Below are 21,142 nucleotides of genomic sequence, written 5' to 3' on the forward strand. Positions count from 1 at the left end.
TTCTAAATCATGTGTTTTGGGGGGAGGGGGGAGAACTGCATCAGACCAAATAAAGATCAGTGTTTAGGCAAACCGAATAAAACCAAGTAATCAGCTTAAGTAAACATTGGTTTCTAGCTAACAAGCTCGGTGCCACAAATTACTTTCTCGAAACGGGCTGACAGTTCTTCCACTTAAATATTACCTGTCTTTAACTTTCCTTTGAAATTTGCCACAAATGCAGAGGTACTTGCCCTGATGTATTTCCTAGTAACCTTAATTTTCTGTGCATGGCCAAAGCTTGTGTCTCATGTGCCCTAAAAACTTTGAGGAAAAAAGAAAAAAAAGAGAAAAACATCAGTTGTGCTTTAGGTGAATTTTAGACTTAATGCAAAGAATTATGTTGATTGAATTATGTTCATTGTATTGCAAACTAAGTACTAGCACTGTAAGCAAACTTCATTTCAGTTCACTTTAAATAATAAGCACAGAGTTCTCCCCCCACTTCTTACTTTTAGTCTTCAAGATTGAAGTAATTTGAAGTCACTTGACAGAGTTCTTGAAAATAAGGGTGCTGTAACGCTCAATGGGCAGCAATTCTCTCATCAGGATCATATTTTATCATGGCATACAGGAGAGAGAAGCCTTTGGGAGACAAATTGTGCACAAGAGGGGGTATTCCTTTTCCTTTTTTAAAGGGGAAATCAAAACTCACAATTCTTGACCTGTGTTAAGCAAGTTGAGAACGGTTATTCATACATATTCAGAGAGAATTACAATTTACTGAAAAAATTATCCTCATCTGATTTAGGTAATTATTTCTCAGGGACAAGTAATACATGGAAAAAAAATGTTTTCTTTCCTAACAAGTCATGTCATTAGCCTTAAAGATACTATGGAAATAAAAGGCCAGGTAAGATTGACACAGGCTCAGATGTCCTCTGCTCTGCCTACAAGAATCATGGATGCATGACTGTCTCTGGGTAGGGACAGAAGACACTGCTCTGGGCAAGCAGCCATCACAACAGAACTAGAGTTTTGTGGTGGTTCCCTGAGCAGAAATTGCACACAGTTGTACAGTTATATTGTGGATATTTAAACAGTGAGATTAGTAACTACGGGAGTGCATACTTACTGCTTGAACTTGTTGAGAGTTTTGTTAGCAGAAGTGCCTATAACATCATGGATTTTTGAAATTTGGTCCAGCTCATTAAATCCAGGAAAGAGAGGCTGAAAACTGCAAGGTAAGAGATAGTATTAGCACTAGAGAAGACACAATTAAACTAGTTTAAGTGGTATAGCTGCCACTTGGCTTAAAAAAAAAAATTTTCATTTATGAGGAATATGCATTTCAGAATTATTCATTTGTGGACAGTTTAATACCAACCAACAACTGAAGGATAACATGTAAGCAGCAGATCAATACAACTGCATGTTTGGATGGGAAGAGTAGTTTGGGTTATTAAACAGAAACCTGTAGTTGTTTTCTCCTCACAGGTTTGGGGTAAAATATGTAAAGAGAACATCCCTCCTGGTGAAAGGCAATAGATATGGGATTGTGTTTTCCTCTGAAGTGGTGAAGTGATCCTGGAAGACAACATGTTTTCCTCATTTTAAGACAGCAGAGTCAAGCAGTCCCTCTTGCTGTGTATGCACGTACAAATACATATTTATAAGAAACATTCCGTTCCTAACACACAGGTTCTTTACAAGCAGCAATACTGGAAAGATTGTAATTTGAACTGTGTTCCTGAGACTGATCCTCAGTTAATATAAAGTTGCACAGAGTCCTTGAAAACATTATCATAATAGAGCAATCTGACTTACCAAGTTAAGTCCACTAACATTTGTTTCTTGCACATGTTGCTTTTTTCCATATTAGCAGAGCATTTTCTCGGGCGTATAATTTAAGAAACACTTCAGTAGCACCACATGATTCTTGAAAGCAGCCCTCTTTATAGAAGGGGGAAACTTCTTTTAACTGTTTGCAAATTCAATCAAACAGCTGGCTGCACACTCCTCTGAATGTCTTCATAAAGCTTTGAGTAGAGGAAGGAGAGAAAAGAGATCTGATTCATGTTGTGCAGCTATATTAAGACAAGCAGTTGGGAGTAGCTTTTGTGTGAACTACAAAAATGTGCTGTCTCTAAATGTAAAACTGTAACATAGTGAAGAACAACTGTGCAATCCACAAAAAAAATGTAATCCAGGAACCATGGCTGGTGCCACAGCCAGTGGTTTGGCTACTTAGACCATGGGACTAGCTTTTGAGAAACCTGGCCTACTGGGGGCTGATGGGTCCATCTGTCAGAGAAGGGGAAGAGCATCTTCGCTCATAGGCTTGTCAAGCTGGTGAAGAGTCCTTTGAACTAAAGTTGCTGGGGGAGGGGAACCTCAATCCATCCCACTCCTACCAGCTTGATGCCAGTGCCTGCGTAGATGCCCAGAGCCTGGAGAGGGGTCACAGGTGAGCAGGAGAGCACCTGAAGAGCAGCAGCCATTCCAGCCAGTGAGTCAGCTTCATCAGGGGCTCAACTTAAATGCCTCTATGCAAATGCACATAGCATGGGGAATGAACAAGAGGAGTTAGACACATGCGCACACCTGAAGGGCTACAATCTTACTGGCATCATGGAGATGACAGGAGCATTGGAATGGAAGGATCCAGGCTCTTTAGGAAGGACAGGCAGAGCAGACCAGGCGGGGGTGTCACCCTCTATGTCAGTGACCAGCTGGAGTGCATGGAGCTTGGCCTGGGTGAGGAACCAACTGAGAGCTTATGAGTCAGGATTAAAGGGAGGGCAGGGACAGGAGACATTACAGTGGGGGTCTGCTACAGGCCACCTGACCAGGAAGATTGAGCAGATGAGGCTCTCTATAGACAGATAGGAGCAGCCTCACGTTCACAAGCCCTGGTCCTCATGGGGGACTTCAACAACCCCAATACCTGCTAGAAGGACAACACAACAGGGCATAAGCAATCCATGAGGTTCCTGGAATGTGTTGATGATAACTTCCCTCTCCAAGTGACAGACAGAGGAGCCAACAGAGAGAGGTGCTATGCTGGACTTTGTTCTCACCAACAAGGAGGAGCTGGTGGGAAGTGTGAAGCTCAAGGGCAGCCTTGACTGCAGTGAAATGGTGGAGTTCAAGACCTTAGGGCAGCAAGGAGGATGTGCAGCAAGTTTGCTACCCTGGACTTCAGGAGAGCAGCCTTTGGCCTCTTCAGGGATCCACCTGACAGGGTAGCATGGGATATAAGCCCTGGAGGGAAGAGGGGCCCAAGAAAGCTTGTTAATATTCAAGGATCACCTCCTCCCAGCTCAGGAGTGATGTATCCTGACAAAGACAAAGTCAGGAAAGAACGCCAGGAGGCCTGCATGGATGAACAAGGAGCTCCTGGACAAGCCCAAACATAAAAAGGAAGCCTACAGAGGGTGGAAGCAAGGACAGACAGCCTGGGAGGGATACAGAGAAACTGTCCGAGCAGCCAGGGATCAGGTTAGGAAGGACAAAGCCCTGATAGAATTAAATCCAGCCAGGGACATCAAGGGCAACAAGAAAAGTATGTTGGTGATAAAAGGAAGACAAGGGAAAATGTGGGCCCTCTCCAGAAGGAAACAGGAGACCTGGTTACCCAGGATATGGAGAAGGCTGAGATACTCAACAACTTCTTCACCTCAGTCATCACCAGCAACGGTTCAAGCCACACTGCCCAGGATGCAAAAGGCAAAGGCAGGGACTGGGGAAGAACTGCCCACTGTAGAAGATCAGGTTTGAGACCATCTAGGGAACCTGAAGGTGTACAAGTCCATGGGACCTGATGAGATGCAGCTGTGGGTCCTGAGGGAACTGGCAGCTGAAGTGGCTAAGCTACTATACATCATATTTGATAAGTCGTGGCAGTTTGGTGAAGTTCTCACTGTCTGGAAAAGGGGAAACGTAACCCCCAGTTTTAAAAAGGGAAAAAAGGAAGACCCAGGGAACTACAGGCCAGTCAGTCTCACCTCTGTGCCCAGCAAGATCATGGAGTGGATCCTCCTGGAAACTATGCTAGGGCACATGGAAGATAAGGAGGTGGTTGGCAACAGCCAACATGGCTTCACTAATGGCAAATCGTGCCTGATGAATCTGGTGGCCTTCTACAATGGGGTTACAGCATTGGTAGATAAGGAAAGAGCAACTGACGTCATCTACCTGGACTTGTGCAAAGCATTTGACACTCTTGCACATGACACCCTTGTCTCTAAATTGGAGAGACATAGATTAAATGGATGGACCACTCAGTGGATAAGGAACTGGCTGAATGGTCACACTCATGAGTTGTGGTCAACAGTTTGATGTCCAAGTGGAGAGCAGTGACGAGTGGTGTTCCTCAGGGGTCGGTACTGGAACCAGCGCTGTTTAACATCTTGGATGGAGACATGGACAGTGGGATCGGGTGCACCCTCAGCAAGTTTTCTGATGACACCAAGCTGTGTGGTGCGGTCAACACGCTGGAGGGAAGGGATGTGCCATCCAGAGGGACCTGGACAGGCTGGAGAAGTGGGCCTGTGCAAACCTCATGAAGTTCAACAAGGCCAAGTGTCAGGTCCTGTGCATGGGTCGGGGCAATCCCAAGCACAAATACAGGCTGGGTGATGAGGGGATTGAGAGCAGCCCCGTGGAAAAGGACCTGGGGGGTGTTGGTTGACAAGAAGCTCAACATGACCCAGCAATGTGCCTCACGGCCCAGAAAGCCAACTGTATCCTGGGTTGCATGAAAACAAGCATGACAAGTAGGTCAAGGGAGGTGATTCTCCCCCTCTACTCCGCTCTTGTAAGACCCCACCTGGAATACTGCATTCAGCTCTGGGTTCCCCAACACAAGGAGAACATGGACCTGTTGGAGCAAGTTCAGAGGAGGCCATGAAGATGATCAGGGGGCTGGAGCACTTCTATGAAGACAGGCTGAGAGAATTGGGGCTGTTCAGCCTGGAGAAGGCTCCAGGGAGACCTTTATAGCAGCCTTCCAGTACCTAAAAAGGGCCTACAAGAAAGATGGAGATGGACTTATTACAAGGGCATGTAGTGATAGGACAAGGGGTAGTGGCTTTAAACTGAAAGAGAGCAGATTCAAATGTAAGGAGGGCATTCTTCATAGTGAGGGTGGTGAGACACTGGAACAGGTTGCCCAGAGAAGCTGCGGCTGCACCCTCCCTGGCAGTGTTCAAGGCCAGGTTGGACGGGGCTTTGAGCAACCTGGTCTAGTGGAATGTGTCCCTGCCCATGGCAGGGGGGTTGGAACTACATGATCTTTAAGGTCCTTTCTAGCCCAAATCATTCTATGATTTATAAGGAACAGAAAGAGAGAGACCAAGATTTGAAAGATAAGCATGGCTGAGTAAAAGACTAAAAATTCTTACACAATGTGGTGTAAAGCATAAAGGCTTATGCAAATGTTCAACAGCAAAAACTGCAAGATGCACTTAAAAAGAAACAAACCTGTCCATAACTTCCTTTAGCTGAGCAAGACTGTATCTTTTTTAATTCTATAATTTCCAATAAACATCTCTCATTTCTCTCTGAACACATCTATCATGTCTCTGAAAATGTGCAGTGGTTGCAAAGAATGAAATTTGTTACATTAAGCTAAAAGCACGAGGAGATATCTTTAAGGTTTTTTGCCCTAAGAAAACTTAAGTTTGCAGCATGTAATTTTCTTGCCAAACTTCAAAGCTCACCTGATTCAAACTGAAATGGAAAAACATGACATTTTTAAAGCTTTTGGTCCCAATTTACTTTGCAAGAGAACTGCCACATTTGGGATTTTTCTGTTAACAGTTTTCTGACCGAAGTAGAACTGTTTCTACAAGTTAGCAGGCAAAGCATAAGGGTTGTCATTTAATGTGACGGTGATGGCAGCAGCTGCACTTGCCATGTGGAGGAGGAGGAAAGAAGTAAAGCAAATGTTATCACTCCTGGTTGCATATCAGAGACAGCAGTGTGGGAGGAGAATAAAGGAGAGCTGCTGCTGTTGCTAGGGCACAAAGATATTGGAGAAATACTCATGGTGGTTATTTTTCCTTTTTTTCCTTGAAGACCAGTGACAAATTTTTTGAGTTTATTTTCATCGTCATTGAAAAGCTTAAAGGACTTTAATCCAGGTTTTCCTGAATCCAACTTCAATATATTCCAGGACTTAAGGTCCTGGCACAAGGGTCTTAAACACACTTATATTAGAAATCAAAGTAGTAAGTCAGATGGAGTGTCTTATCTAATCTCCTATGATTTTGCAGAATAGTAAGTCAAAAAAAGAAGGAAAAATTTTACCATGAAGTGCATTAACAAGATTGAGGATAGTTAGTGATGCTCATGACAGGAAATGAGCCATACTCTATTCAGAGATAAAGCAGAGAAAACATTTTTACCAAACTCAAATATGAAGCCAATGGACAACAAACCAAAATGCAAACCAAACAACAAAACAAGTCACTGTTTCAAAAATGTTGTTTTACTTGTAAATAATATTTGTTGGTACTACGTTCTCTTGAACTTCCCACTGCTTTATTACTAACCTGCCATAGGGTGAAGAGAGTGCCAGACAAGACAGGATTACTGCCTCATGAACCCTGCAGACTAGTCACAGAAGCTTCCACAAAACCATGGAGATCATAGTACCCATACCACATGCTCCTTGAGTTGTTTACTTTTGATTTTCTTGATTAATAATAAGCAAGACCCTCCACTGAACAATGTACCTTGTGATTTCACAGAAAACACAGCCAGCACGCCACATATCAATTTTGTAACTATAGTAGCCATTTGTAAGTAAGCATTCAGGTGCTCGGTACCAGCATGCAGAGATACATTCTTTATGGGGCTGCTTAGAACAGATACTCCTACAAGATCCACAATCTCCTAACTTCAGGATATTCTGCTGCAAAAATAAACAAAGTATTTTGACAAATTAGAAACATTAGAAATATTCAAGCAAAGATTTTCCTTAAACTTGGGAAGTAGTCATTGAAAAAGAAATCACAGATTACTTCAATAAACTTTCAGAAATCCTAGGGGTAGTATTATAGCAGTAAAACTGCATTTAAATAGCACATAGCTCCAGGCTTGAAGATACCTGTGTCCCATAATATGTGCAAATACCGTTCTATGCATCATTAAAAGAAAGACCTAAGAGTTAACTGAAAAGCATATGGACTATTACTGAAGGGAAGACTGTTAAATAGGACATCTGGATTAAGTTATTTTCTTAGAGTTCTTGTGTTTAGCAGTGATATAATAGGTGGCTTTGGCTTCTCTTTGTAATGGCTACTCTTGTCCACTTCTAAGACTTAAAAGAAAAATTTATCTCTAGAAAATAAAATTTCAGAAATTCAGAATTTTGAAGTCCTTGCTTTTCAGACATGAGCAAAATAATATTCTGAAACTGTCAGGAAAACAGATTTCAGAGAAGAAATATTCTGAAAGCTAACACTTTGTGCTCACTTTTGTATGAATAACTTCCACTAAACATGGGAATTGAATGTAGAAAGAAAGAGCTGCAGAACCGAACTCTATCACTTGTTTCTAGGTTAACACTGAGAGAAAAATATATACTAATATAGGATAAAGGGCAGGTTTTTAGATTGGAGTGACCACATGCAGGCTGTAATGCATCTGATTCATTTCAGGTTTTAGCCAATAACAAACTTGCTTGTTCATTCCTCTAGATCAGGAATACGGTACTAGAGGTAACTGTCTGTATTTTTTTTTTAAACTGTCCTTTTATTCATGAAAAAGCACTACCTTCTCAGAGTAAAAACACTGATAATACTTCACTTGCAGTTAAATATTCTCACATAAAATTAATTACCTTTATTAATATGTTTTCTGGTTTCACACCTCTGTGAAATATCCCATTTCTGTACCAATATAAACACACCAGAGAGAAGAGTTCAGTAAAAAGATAAACATTATCAGTGCTTCCAGTTATTTGTAAAAAAAAATACTTAAAGAAACTAACACTTTCTTCAAACTTATCAACAGCAGAGTAAAAAAAAAAATAGAATTTTGCCACCATGATGAGACAACAGCTACAGTTATGGGAATGGGGAAAGGGCAAGTCCAGGAAGGGGAGGCCAGGCTTTCTGCTTTTGCTCTCACCAGGGTTACCAAAGGACTGCAAGGGCCACCCCTGCCCAGGAGGCTTCCTGCATCAGGTCCAGAAGTCCTTTGGGGTGCTGGCAGCAGCACGGGCTGCCTGCTTGCTGCCTTCCAGGGCTCTGCTAAAGGCAAAGATGCATCTGGGCAATAGCTTTTTTTCTCCCTGCAGCAGTCTGCTGCCCCAGCAGACTCTCTGCTTAGAGATGACCCTGATGAGATGTCTCTGCTTAGAGATGACCCTGAAACAAATGTATGATACATTTACTGTAAAGCTGTTGCTCATCCAGGTCTCTTACCTATATGTAGTCAAGAGATTTGCATAACTGATACATGTAGTTCTTAATTCTTTTTTTCCAGGTAATGGCTTTCTCCTTTCTAGAATTAAATTTCAAGTTTTACAAACACTTAACAAACAACAGAATACAAAAAAATTACTCTTCAGCTTCCAGTAGTGCATTGATATTACCTTTTCCAATTATACTATTTCTGTCATTTATAGCTGGCTTTGCAATCCATTTTCCACTCAATTTCAGACATAATTTAGATTTCAGTATGCACCAGAATAGCTCAGCTAACAACTGTCAATTCAATAGTCTGTCATCTGCCTTAGCTTTTACTGCGTGTTTTTCTTGCAGTATCTGTTTCCCCAAGTTCTAACAGAACTGCAATATGTCACTTCTAAACATCTAATTTCCTCTCTAAACAAAGTAACTATCCTTAAGGTTCAAGATTCATATCAATCACCTCAAATTACTGCAATGCTTAAATCACTGATTCATGCTTGACTTGCAAATTAAAGGTTAACCTATGTAGTTTAGCTTGCTATTGCCGTTGTGCAATAATGCCAGTTATAAAATTTATCTTTTTTCAGAGCCGTTCAGTAACCACTCAGCTTTTTTCTTTCATAGGCTCCAAAGGCCTTTTAAGCTTGCTGTAATGCCTTTATGTAACACTGCAATGTCATCAAAGGAGGCAGAAATGATCACATTTTTGAAAAACAAAGCAGGTACTGATCTGCCTGATGACAGTAGTATGAGTAATTGCCTGGGGAGGAGGAGAGAGATTATCAGGACACTAACTCATTGAGGCTGCAAGTCCTAGCAGCCAGCGGGACTTGTGTTCCTAACCGATTACAGTACTCCTCCAGTCAGCCACATAATCCACTGAGCAGGATTAGGTAACAAAGCACTTGAAACAGAGTACCATTTCCATCAGGAATTGGAGTATTATTACCCCAGTAGAGGTAAATGGTGTTTTCAACATTAGGATTTTTGTCATTTATAGTAGAAAAGATTTTATAAAATACAGCTATTCAAACCCACTCTGATTATTATTAGTATTTAAAAATTCAGGCCTTCATAAAAAGAAGTCATGCTTGATTGCTTTTTTTATTACAGGTCACTAGTAAAATCTGGAGCAGATGCTCTTCTACCTCCAGATTTATCATTAGAGAAACCTTAGTTGGAAGTAACAATGAAGCGAATCGTAAGGCAGCAGCACTTGAGACTACAATTGTGTTTGCTTGAGGCATCTTCCCCACCTCTCTCTGAGCCATATTTTTTTTTATTGCTTTAAATGACCAAACTGTTCTTGATTAAACAAAAGGCAGGACTGTTTTTCCATTATTCAGTGACTTGTGATACCACTATACATTAATAGCAGGAGTATTGTGACTTTGTGTAAAGACAAATAGCCTTGTCTTGATTGAAATAACATGAATCTGTCAGTTTATTAAGGAAAAAACCAGGAGGATCAACTTTCCACATTAGTAGCATTACAGTGAACTGTTCTAATTACAGAAGTGTCTCCATACAGCTTATTAAATTAGAAATTCATTTTCAGTCAACCCTTGCTTCAAGTTTTTCTTCATTACAAAATTTCGTACAAACCATGCTTGCCTCTAGATTTTTCCAACTTAAAGCTTCAAGTTGTTCTGGACCCACATTAAACCTAATTTTGCAAGATTCAGAGTAGTCAGAAAATGACAAGCATTCACAGTACTATAGCCTGTAAAGATTCACAAAATAACCTCAAATGTTAACTACTTTTGTACATTCTGAAAACTGTTTTGTGACAGACCATCGCTAATGAACACAATTTAATTGTTCTACAAATTAGTAATGCACTCCTTCAAATCACAATCCTGAAAATTCAAAAGGAGCTCCTTGTACTTGCCACTGTTATCTAGATATCCTCATCTGATAAGTGTTCTGGCTCAGAACTACGATTAATTTTCCAATTTAATTACATACTTGGAATCTTTGCCATATTTATTGTTTGAAATGACTGCCAGATGTTACATTTCTTGACTTCGCAATAAGCCACAAGTAGAGTTGTTTGGGGGAGAAAAGAAATAGAACACTCTTTCTGCCCCCTAGAAAATTGTGGTGTTGACATATCCACTTTGAAACTCCAAAATTAATTTCTGAAAAATGCAAAACACTTGACACAAATGAAATACTTTAATACTCCAAAATATCAAAATACTTTTATAAAATTATTATTATAATCTCCATAGGAATCTGTTGTTTGTTTTCCCATTTTATTCTATGATTTGACAAGCTCCACCCCACGTGGCACCACCTTGTACAAGGTGAAAAAAAAGACACTGTATCATGGGAAACACAGTCCAGGCACAAAATCCAGACCATAAAGAAGAACCAGCAGTTTATAGAAGTTCAGATAGACCCAGATTAATGTTTAGATAACCCTTAACTGCAGCATTTCAGATTACAGTTGAACACAGATTTCATTTTGAACAGATTCACCATGTCATAAGAAAGGAAGTCTTTAAAACTAAGTGGCAGGAAAACAATCTTCTTATGGAAAACTCGAATTTGATAAAAACTGTATTTTAAAATTAAAAAAAACATAGCAGAACATACTGAAACTATTAGACTAATTTCCATCTGTATACAATGCTTAATGTGGAAGGCTTTTTCACGTGAAAAGAATGAAACACTGAAAAACGTAAGCAAATGAAAGCAAATACTCTGAGGTTAAAAAAAAAGGCAGTTAAAGAACAAACCTAAACATTCTGATTTTTCATAACTGAAGTACAGTATCTTTCCTGGAAGAAGATGATGCAGGATTGTTTTTAATGCACTGGACTAACTTACTATCCAATGAGGACTCCTTCCTATATGCTATTACTCTGACTTTACAATTTAACAAATTTATTCGGGAAAATATTAAATTATTATTCTAGAAAATTATTAAAACCAGCAAATATTCCTGTCGGCTTCAGCAAACAACGGTATTTTCATCTCAAATTCTTATCTAGGTCAGGAACAGGGTTATTCCTTTTGTTAGAGATCTGAATATTCAGTGCCACTAATGTTATGTTTGGGAGAAAGTCTTTTTATCTACTCTACTGCATTGAATGACAATTGCATGCTCAGTTATTTAAATGAATCTCCCAACTGTTAAGACATTATAAATTTTTAATTATTCAGAAAAAAATCCTCTTTTAATACTGAATTATAAGTAAGTGCCCCTTCATTTGTTGTATCCAACTCCTTTGGTGTCTATATGAGGTCTGATTTTAAAGCAGCTTTTGTTCTACACTTTTTTGTAGGATCGCCTCCTTAAGCTTTATGGTCTCCCATTTGCTTTGACAAACAGCCCAAAAATTTTTAAATACAGAAGGTTTCAGGCAACAATGTTATTTTCTAGAGAAAACTTGGTAAAAGGCATTTTTACTAGCTATAAAAACTGAAAATTATTATTCATTGATTCAGTAATTTTTGAAACAAATGAGAGTTATTTTCTTGTTATATCATTACAGTTCTGATCCAACAAAGGATCTATTTAAGTTGTACTTTTTTTTTTTTTTTTTACACAAAGCAATTATTTTATGCTTTGCAGTCAAGGTTGTTTCCCTGTTTTCATGTAAACTCTGAACGTAGAAAGAGATGGTCACTGACTCCTTAGAAACCTTCTGCATGCATCCATGCCTTAAACAAGTGGGTATATCACACCGGAAAGAAATAAGGAGTAAAGCAGTACAGCACAAAATTTCCCTATGAATTTTATAATATGTAACAGTGAACAACCAAGTGAAAATTAATTAATTCCACTTTGTGATCTATACAAGAAAGGTTCATGTGTTTCTTAAGCATATGCTACATACCTTTGATCAGCTCACAAATATTCAGTTCCAAAAGTTCACATATCAGTGAAAGGGAGCCAGCTTTTTATCTTTGAAGAAACAAATAAGAAGACTTTAACCTAGAAATGCTCATTTGTACACAACATAGAAAAAAGTACTTAGTTTAACCAGTATTAAAATGGACATTTTCATTTTTAATTGATACTTCATCATAGAAGTTTTTCAACTTAGGGTCTGAGGTATCATTAGTTTTTGGTTATACTATGCAAAGTGTCTGTTGCAAAAGTTAACTGATTTACTCCATGAAGTTATTTGCAGGCATGTTTTCTGGGCGTATCACACTGTTCAATATCAAGAAATTTCCAGTAAATTAACTGATACAATCTTACAATAAAAGACAGGAAATCCATTATGCCACATATGAAAACACTTTCTAGTTAGGTTACCTGGAGTGTTCTATTGCATGGAAATGAGTACCTGACTGGAATCTGTGTTTTGCTGACAACAGCAGTTTTAAGTATTATCATGATAATGATAATACATCTGACAGTTTATTTTCCATTTCGCTGCCCTGCAGAAGCAGACATCTTTGGGTCTTTACTTCTTCTTATGTGATAATTGCATTAAAGTACATCCCCTCTGCAATGTTCCATTAACCCAGACAGCAAAAGGTTGAGGGTACAATCTGCAGTTCAGTTTGCAGACAGACTGTGAAAGAGCTAGGCGAGCTGGCTGGCCATCTGGATTACACTTCGTTAACGACACGGCAGCTGAAGCTGAGAATTCCAGAAAGCTCAGCTGCTGACGCGATTACTGGCTTTCCATATATTTGTAGAAAACGGGCCTGTCAATAATGGTATAGTACCAGAGCCTTAAGCAGAGGAATAAGAGAGCCTGAAGAGCAAGTAAAAATTACTTTAGAGCAGTCAACAAGTTTTGTGTCAAGTATTTGAATAATGAAGTATACGTCTGCTGTTGCATAGTGATGAAGTGTAACACACAGCAATGGAGTAAACGTTGTCATAAAACCTGATCTCTTTGTGAGATGGAACATGTCCCCAGAAGACACTTAAGTGCCTAATGAGGCTAAGGAACCCAACTTCATCACAGACTGATCTCTTCCCAAATTGGTATCTCAGCTGCTGCCTAAGGCAGAGATACAAACTTCTATTATTTGCAAAGGGGTGTCTGTAAAGTTGCCTATGAAATGATACTGCCAAATGGTTTGCCTCAATCTCTAGTTCAAACTGACAATTCAAACCAAGATCCTTGAAGCACCAGAGCCTATTCCAGCAGATAAGCTCTGAGTGTGCCTAACCAAAATACTGTCTCCAGTAGGCACAATGTTGTGCAGTCAAATTACTCATTGGATATGGGACACGGGTTGAAATCACCAGCAAGTATTACATATTATGATATTAAGTTTAGCTATGCTTAAAATGTATCTAGTCTGTGATTTTAATACTGATGTTGAAATATTTTTGGTCTGTTGCAAAAGAGTCAGAGAAAGTGAGAGCTACATCAGACTTTCTCAATAAAAAAGGCATGGAGACTTCAGAATTTGACACATTTATTGTTTTTTTTCTGTTAGGATAACATGCTGGTTAAGTGCCTACAGGTTGCCTCTAGACCCAAAAGTTACTGGATATCATTCAAAGAAAGGAATAAGGAAGAAAGAAATGAATGCACCATACTTACAGAACAACTTCATGTAACAAAAAGCTGTTAGGATACGGACTCAGCCTCCTTAGCGTTTGTATTTCTCTCAGATTATGCACTTGTTCCATACTAAAGTTGAATTAAAAAGAGGAAGATTGACTTGCAGTTAGGGATGGATTATAATTGTCTTTCTTCCCAGCCAAGAGACTGTCAGAACCTACTCTACTTTAGTCTGTAATTGAACTTTTGAATGCAGGACCTGATAAATTGTTTGCCTGCTTTGTTTCTTTATGGAGCAAATCAGTAATCAGGAGAATGGCTTTATTCCTTCTTGCAGTCTGGAGTAGCTGGACTTACCCAAACAAGTTAAGTAGTAATGTGTTGTGCTCCAGACATCAGTTACCATGCCGAGGAGCTATCTGAAGGAATTTTGTGTTGCATAATAGTACATACAATGCTGCTTATTCTGCGCTGGTGTAACACATGTTCCAACTACTGCACAGCGTGATGCTGAAAGCAACCATCTAGTCTTGCCAAATTTAACATTTAAAACTAAGTTTTGATAGTAACCTCTTACATGAAACATAGACACTACTCAACTATTATTTAACTATTATGTTGCCCTCCTAGACTTTAATAAATAACAAAACTACATGCTACAGAAACTCTGGGGAGGAAGTGGGAAACAAAGAGCTTTGCTCACTATTTAATGGATCAGAACAGGGCACATACACCTTTTCACAGACTTAAGCCTAAACACCAAAACAGTATTTTCCAATTTGAAACTATGAGAAATACCTTTATGGTCAGGTTCTGTTTAAAACACTGTTAACTGTTGCTAAAAGAGTTCATTGCATCAAAAGAATTTGTCAGTCAATTTGTCAAAGGGTTAAAGGCCTAAAACATGTTTTAAACATGCTACATGCCCTACCACTGAACTGTACACCATCTGCCCTTGATACAGTTAAGCAGTTAGTTTAAATACTCTTTTGATCGTAAACTGGACCATTTGGTCAGTATAAATGGACCAACAGTCTCTAACAACACAACAGAGAATCAGAAGCCACATTACTTGAAGATATTTGAGTTATTTTGTTTTTTTTTTTTTTTAAACGTACAGTCTTTGAAGCTGAGTTACATTGTGGAATCTCACCTAAGAGCAAAATGTCCTATTTTACTTCCTATGTACAAATGTGTCACTCCCACTGATCTCACTAGGAACTTAACATATTTCACTGAGCATACAAAGTCAGTGACCCAAAAGGCATGGTTTGACACGTATAGGAGGAGAATGTCAAGTCTATGTCTACTTCCACATAGCCCTCTCCTCTATTTTCCTCATTGATAAAAAGCACCTATTTTGTGACCAGAGTGTCTTACTGATGGATGTAATTAAATATAAATGCAAATACAAAGTAGTACTAATGCTATACAGGGACTAAGTATAAATACAGTGTTTTTAACTTGCATTAAGACAGTATTTAAAGTAAGACTCAAAAAAGTATTGTCCAGGTGGAGGTCTGGCACATTTCTCCTCTTATTATTTACAGCAAAAAGAAAACCAGCACAAGTATATTCAGTGCATTTGGAAAGGCAGAAATCAACTATTTAGTCCTCATTCTTCTCACTCCACCCTCGACCAAGTGGTGAGGCAACATTTAGTACAGTGGATGACATCCATTAGAGTACTCAAGGAAATAACCCCAATGCCAAATGGGAAGGCCCTGCATAATCAGCAGCAGAGTTCCCTTTCCGTACTACATGCAAACCTTTTAAATACATGTGCATTCAAAAAACTTCACTGAGTCTTAATTTCGCATTTCTCCACTGAATTTAAATAAGATTTTCTGTAGTACTATGATTAATTATGCATACCTTTCAAAATGTTGCTTCATGTGTTTACATGCATAGTACTTTCCATCCCTATGACTCAGTGTCTTCACAACATCAGAAAATGTTCCCTCTCCTATCTCACCAACTGGTTTACATTCTAAAAACAAAAATATACTGTTTCAGTATGTTTAAAATAGAAATTGTTATGAAGACTGCGTATCAAGCCATACTGGATTTGGTAAATTCTGACCAATGGAAGATTTTTAAATAAAAGATTTTTTTGTTAACACATAAGATATTTTTATATATATATATATATCTTAGACAAAGTATTACCTCCTTGCTCGGAAACATGATGCCTCTGCACACAGCACTTCATACTTTTTTTTCTGCTACAGCACATTAGCGACGCATACCTGAACTTATTATTTGCTTTTTACACCAAAAAAAAAAAAAATTATTTACATTGTACTGAAAACATAAAATTACCTTGAAAAGCAAGTGTCTTGTCATTGTTCCAGCATGGGTTTTTGGTTGTTTTGGTGGGGAGTTTTTTTGGTTTTGGGTTGGGTGTTTTTGTTTGGTTTTGCCTTTTTTTTTTTTTTTTTAAGCAAAGCAGTTGCTGATTTTAAAGCTTTATTCCCACATTAAATTCAGATATTAGTTTTGCACTAGGGTAAAAATAATGCTTGGCTTTAATAATGACGTGCACCAAACAAAAGGATGTGAAAATCAGTCAATACTAGTTCTGCAGAATTTTAAGAGATGAAGCAGATAACATCAGGGTTATGAAGAAAGCTTTATTTATATTAATTTCTGGGTCTTTACCTAATTTCCTTCAGAACTGAAGTTTCTTTTCTTTTCTCCTTTATTCTCCTTCAGCTCTGTGATTAACTGTTCCTTACCAATCCCACTGCCTGGTTCCCTTCACCCACTTTGTCCTCCTGTTTCCCTTTATTTTTAGCACCTACAGATTCTATCCTTGATAATTCTTCCAGTAATTTCATCTGAGCAAAAACCAATTCTGGTTAGCTTTATCCTGCTGTTGCTTTTGACACAGTCTTATTATTTAAGAAAGATCAAAACCCAGTCATTTTGAGGGAGGCAGAGCAGGAAACCTATTTTATCATATTCAACCCTTTGTGGGAGTCAGAATAACTGCAGGAGCCTTAAGCTATGTCAACAGCAGTAAATTCAGTCAAGTGTTGTCTGTATTAGTTACTGTGACAACAGTCCCTGGCATGGATTTGGCCTGTGACAACCACCACCGTCCTAAGCACCTTCCCAGTCTGATGTGAGGCCTCCTTCTAAGGTCATTCCTACAGCAGTTTTTGTCCTACTGCCTTGTTTTGGAAGATAAGAGAATTTACTAGCATAGATGTGGGCCATTTCACGCCCGTTGCTCTTTGTGTCCAAGATTGCCAGATATGTTTAATTTACAAGTATAAATACAGCCTCACAGTGGAGAAAGCCTGCCAAGAAATTTTGCAGAAGGAAAAGTTACTTAGGCAGGGACATTCTAACACTGTCTTCCAACTAGCAATCAACTGGTGTTGTCTTCATCTCTTTTCTCCTCCCCAACTTTTGCACTTCTGTTAAAAAAAAAGGTCTTCCCTTTCCTTGTGATCCAAATGCTTGTATTTTGATTAGTAGATACCTTCCCCTTGCAAATCCCTCTCTCTCCAATACAGTACCAGTACTTCTGTGAGAATTGTCAGTTGCTCTTCTCATTTTTACCACCTGCTGCTTAGGTTTTCTGATCATTATCATGCTGGATCATAAACTAACTAATTAGGCCATCTAAATTTGAAAAATAGGAAAAAGCAGAGTAATTTAAAATCAATGACACCATCTAATGCACTCTATACATACAATTTACATACAGAACTATTTTAAAAGCAGAAACAGAATTGAAAATCATTATGGGCAAAGGAGGCAATCTCTAACAGAGACTCCAAAACAGGGAAGAGACCATAAGACTGTTTAATTCATGTGGCTGTTATTTGATAACTGGTCAGTTAGTGCTTTAAAGCAAGGTGGTCCCTAGCCTTTGGTGTTCGTTAAGCAACATGACTGAGCAAGTAACATGCTTTGTCAGCAGAAATCACACTGCACCATGCTCTCTACCCCCACCTTAAGTCTAATTTCCTATCTAAATAGCTACATATAAGAAGGAGATTGTAAATTCAGAATACTTAAATCCCACTCTTACAGAATTCCAAAGAAAAAGCATCAACAGATTTTTTTTGGTAGCAACGGATGCCCTCCAATCAGTCAGATGCACACTGGCCACGTTATAAGTTCATATAATGTCAGAGCCAGACCCTGTGGCAAAAAATACCCAAGGCAGATAAAAAAAAAATAGCTATTTGTTGACCTGCTCTTTGATTCCAACAAATGGCAATCCCATATAATTATCTGGCATCAAAAAAAATAATCAAATCATATGAACTGAAAATAAGATTTAGCATCTATGGTATATGAGCTGTAAGTGTTAAAAACCAAAGTACTTGGGCAGAGAAACTCAGGAAAAGCATTATTGTACAAATTGATTGGAAATATCTTTAGATATATAAAGAAGTCAGACAGTATATGTTTATATAATTTGGCTTTGTTTATATTTTCTTCTATACATGTATTTTGCTCCTACAAGAAAAGTCCAAGTGACTGTGAAGGGCCCAAAAGAATTTGATTTTTTAAAAACATTTGAACTGAAGAGTTCTAATACTGTAAGAAGAGTTAATTCTTTACACACTTTTTAAAACATTCTTACAGCACCAAAGATTTTTTTCACGAAAGTGTATAAGTTATTTTAATTTTTTACAATAGAGTGTTATATATACACAAAATAAACCCTCCACACATAACAAACAACTGAGGCTTTAACCTGGCACTTAAGAGAGAGCCATCCATTGAAAAGAATGACAGCAAAGACCTGAATAATTTCAACTGATTGAATAAAGTGCAGAATCAGGAATGAAAACGCCATTATTTGAAATGTCTCTTTGATGTGTAAAATCAATGCGTAAACTCTCAACAAAACAGGTCACTGAAGTTGAGAGCTTTTCTCCTAGGGAGAACATGAGAATGATCATGTGACAAGTTAGTTATCATTTAATTAGAACCTGAAAGGAACTCAAGACACTGTAAGAGCAATAGCATAAAAGTTTATATAGAATAAGAATAAAATTTAGACTTCAAATGTACTAACAATTTAATATGAATTTTGAATTTGCATCCACAAGCCAAGATTTCTAGAGATTCTTAAAAATCCACTTCAGCACCACATAACTGATCCTTCAAAAGTGACCAGGTGACAAAAAACCCCACCAAAACAACAGACTTCAAACACACACTGAAAGAGGTCAGGTCAAAGCCGTCAATTCTTACCACAGCTACAAACCAAAACTAATTACCAGTTAGTTTACCCAAATTTGTGGTACTCAAAGATGAATGACAGAAATGTCAGGAATTTTATCAGCATTTTAAGACTGAAAGCTTTGAGGATTAAATTAACAGCATTTTAATTACACTTGCATATAACATTAAAGAATAAAGAAGACCTAATCACTAGTTAGCAATTCTTTCATGGCATCTATAACAAGCTAGATATTACCTAACCTTTTCCTTTCTTTCCCTCTGTTTCAGCACACACAGATGTTCAGGCTTAGAATGGTCAGCAAAAAAGCAGATAAAGGTAAGGAAGAATAAGTTGTAGCAAGCTGAACTAGTTTAACACCAAAAAAGTGGCCATGAAAATGGCCAAGAGGTAATCATTCAACAGAAGAACAGTTTAATGTGCAAGAGGCTACAGGACCCAGGGAATTAAGAACAATGTAAATTAAAGTTACAGGCAAGTGATGGAATTCAAAGACTATACCCATATTACTATAACTAGACAGCACAGAAAATCAATCATCATTTGAAATTAAAGAATCTAATGCAAAATGACAGAAAAGATAGTACTACAAAAGTCAAAACAGGCAATTATAAACACCTAAAGCAGATATTTTCTTGTAAAGATGACAAGATGCTGAGGAAGAGAAAGTCATGAAATTTAAATATGACATTAATGCATGTGGGCAGAGACATGACCGAAAAAATTAAGAAAGCAACAAGAAGTTCAGCTTCAGTCACAAGGCTACAGCACACAATTACTGCATTCAGAAACATACGAAATGTGTAGGATGTGACATGGGATGATTTGAAGAAGGATGCTAAGTAATGGAAGGAAAGGCTTGCAGAACAATGCACGAGAAAACTTAGCAATTTCTGAAAAAGTACTCAGAGAAACCAGAAGACAGACAGGCTACTTTTTCACAGGAGTGGGAGAAACATTTATTAGCACCCCGTTGAAGAGGGCTGGCAATGCAGAGAGAGACCAGCGTTTACATGTGCGAGCTCGGTAGGGAGAACTAGGAGTTGGCAGCGGGCTGCAGCGACAGCGGTTTCCAGGGACTACAAAAGCACCTACCACCGCCTCAGCCCGGGCGCTCCCCGCGCTGCTTGGGACCCCGATCCCCTCGGGCCAGGGTCGCCGGTGACGGCCGGCCTCCTCAGAGGCGCCGGGGCCCACGCCACCCCTCAGAAAGGGCCCTCTGCCCGCGGCCTCCACACAGAACAGGGCCCGCTCCTTTCCCCCACACCCCCTTACTGTTCATCCTGCGCTCGCCTGCAGGTCTCGGGGTGAGCGAGAGAGCGGCCGGGCCCCCTCCGGGCACCTCCCGGCCCAGCCCTCAGCGCGCCATGTTGTATTCCCGTCACCCTGGCAACCGCGCAGACTCCAGCTCCCCTCCAGCCCCACCCCCATCACACACGTCACGTCCCTTCACGCCCACGCGCCGGGCCCCGCAGGCGCAGTGCAGCCGCGGGGCAGGGTAGGGCGCACGCGCAGTGGGCACACGCAGGGCCGGCCGCCTTCCTTGCTCTCCTCTTGCGCGCTGGGAGCACTGCGCATGCGCCGCGCCCCCTCGGCGCGGGGGGGCCGTTCCGCGGCACTGCCCGCTGAGGCGGAGGGCGGGTGAAGGGGCGGAGGGGTTGCGAGGCGGCCTGGCGCGTTCGCCCTTCGTACCTCCGCGCGTGGCTTGGTTTGTGCGGAGCGATTCTTCCTGCCTTCCTTCAGACGGTGGCGTTGAGCCTGGGGTTGGTGGGGGGTTGATGCGTGCGCCCCTCGGTCCAAGCCGATGAGCGCTCCGTCAGTCCGGCGGCGGCACCGGTGGCCTTGGCTTGTGTCCGCCGCTTGGACGCAGGCGGCCGGTGCGGGCGCTTGGTCTGGGCTGCGCTCCGACGGGCTCGAGTTCATCTGTGGTGATCTCCTGGTCCCTGGTGGTTTCCGTGTGCCACTGCAGGCGTGAGCTCGGCGGGCTCCACGTCGGGCTGTAGAGAGCGCCGCGCGCGTCTGCAGCTCCCAACTTGCAGAAG

The 21,142-nt window shown here is 40.0% G+C and overlaps 1 protein-coding gene across 1 annotated transcript; it reads right to left on the reverse strand.

Annotated features, from left to right (window-relative positions):
* Positions 1 to 211: 211 nt before the first annotated feature.
* MOK (MOK protein kinase) lies at positions 212 to 20,783 on the reverse strand. The gene is given in 11 exon segments (XM_074868808.1): positions 212 to 303; positions 492 to 704; positions 1,115 to 1,216; positions 1,807 to 2,018; positions 6,720 to 6,898; positions 7,829 to 7,877; positions 8,415 to 8,493; positions 12,251 to 12,318; positions 13,928 to 14,017; positions 15,764 to 15,878; positions 20,376 to 20,783. Coding segments are annotated over 8 exon segments (633 nt in total). The 5' UTR covers positions 20,383 to 20,783; the 3' UTR covers positions 212 to 303; positions 492 to 704; positions 1,115 to 1,216; positions 1,807 to 1,972.
* Between the last annotated feature and the right edge of the window lie 359 nt (positions 20,784 to 21,142).

Source organism: Strix uralensis, chromosome 4 (assembly GCF_047716275.1).
Source record: "Strix uralensis isolate ZFMK-TIS-50842 chromosome 4, bStrUra1, whole genome shotgun sequence".
In the NCBI taxonomy this organism is placed as follows: domain Eukaryota; kingdom Metazoa; phylum Chordata; class Aves; order Strigiformes; family Strigidae; genus Strix; species Strix uralensis.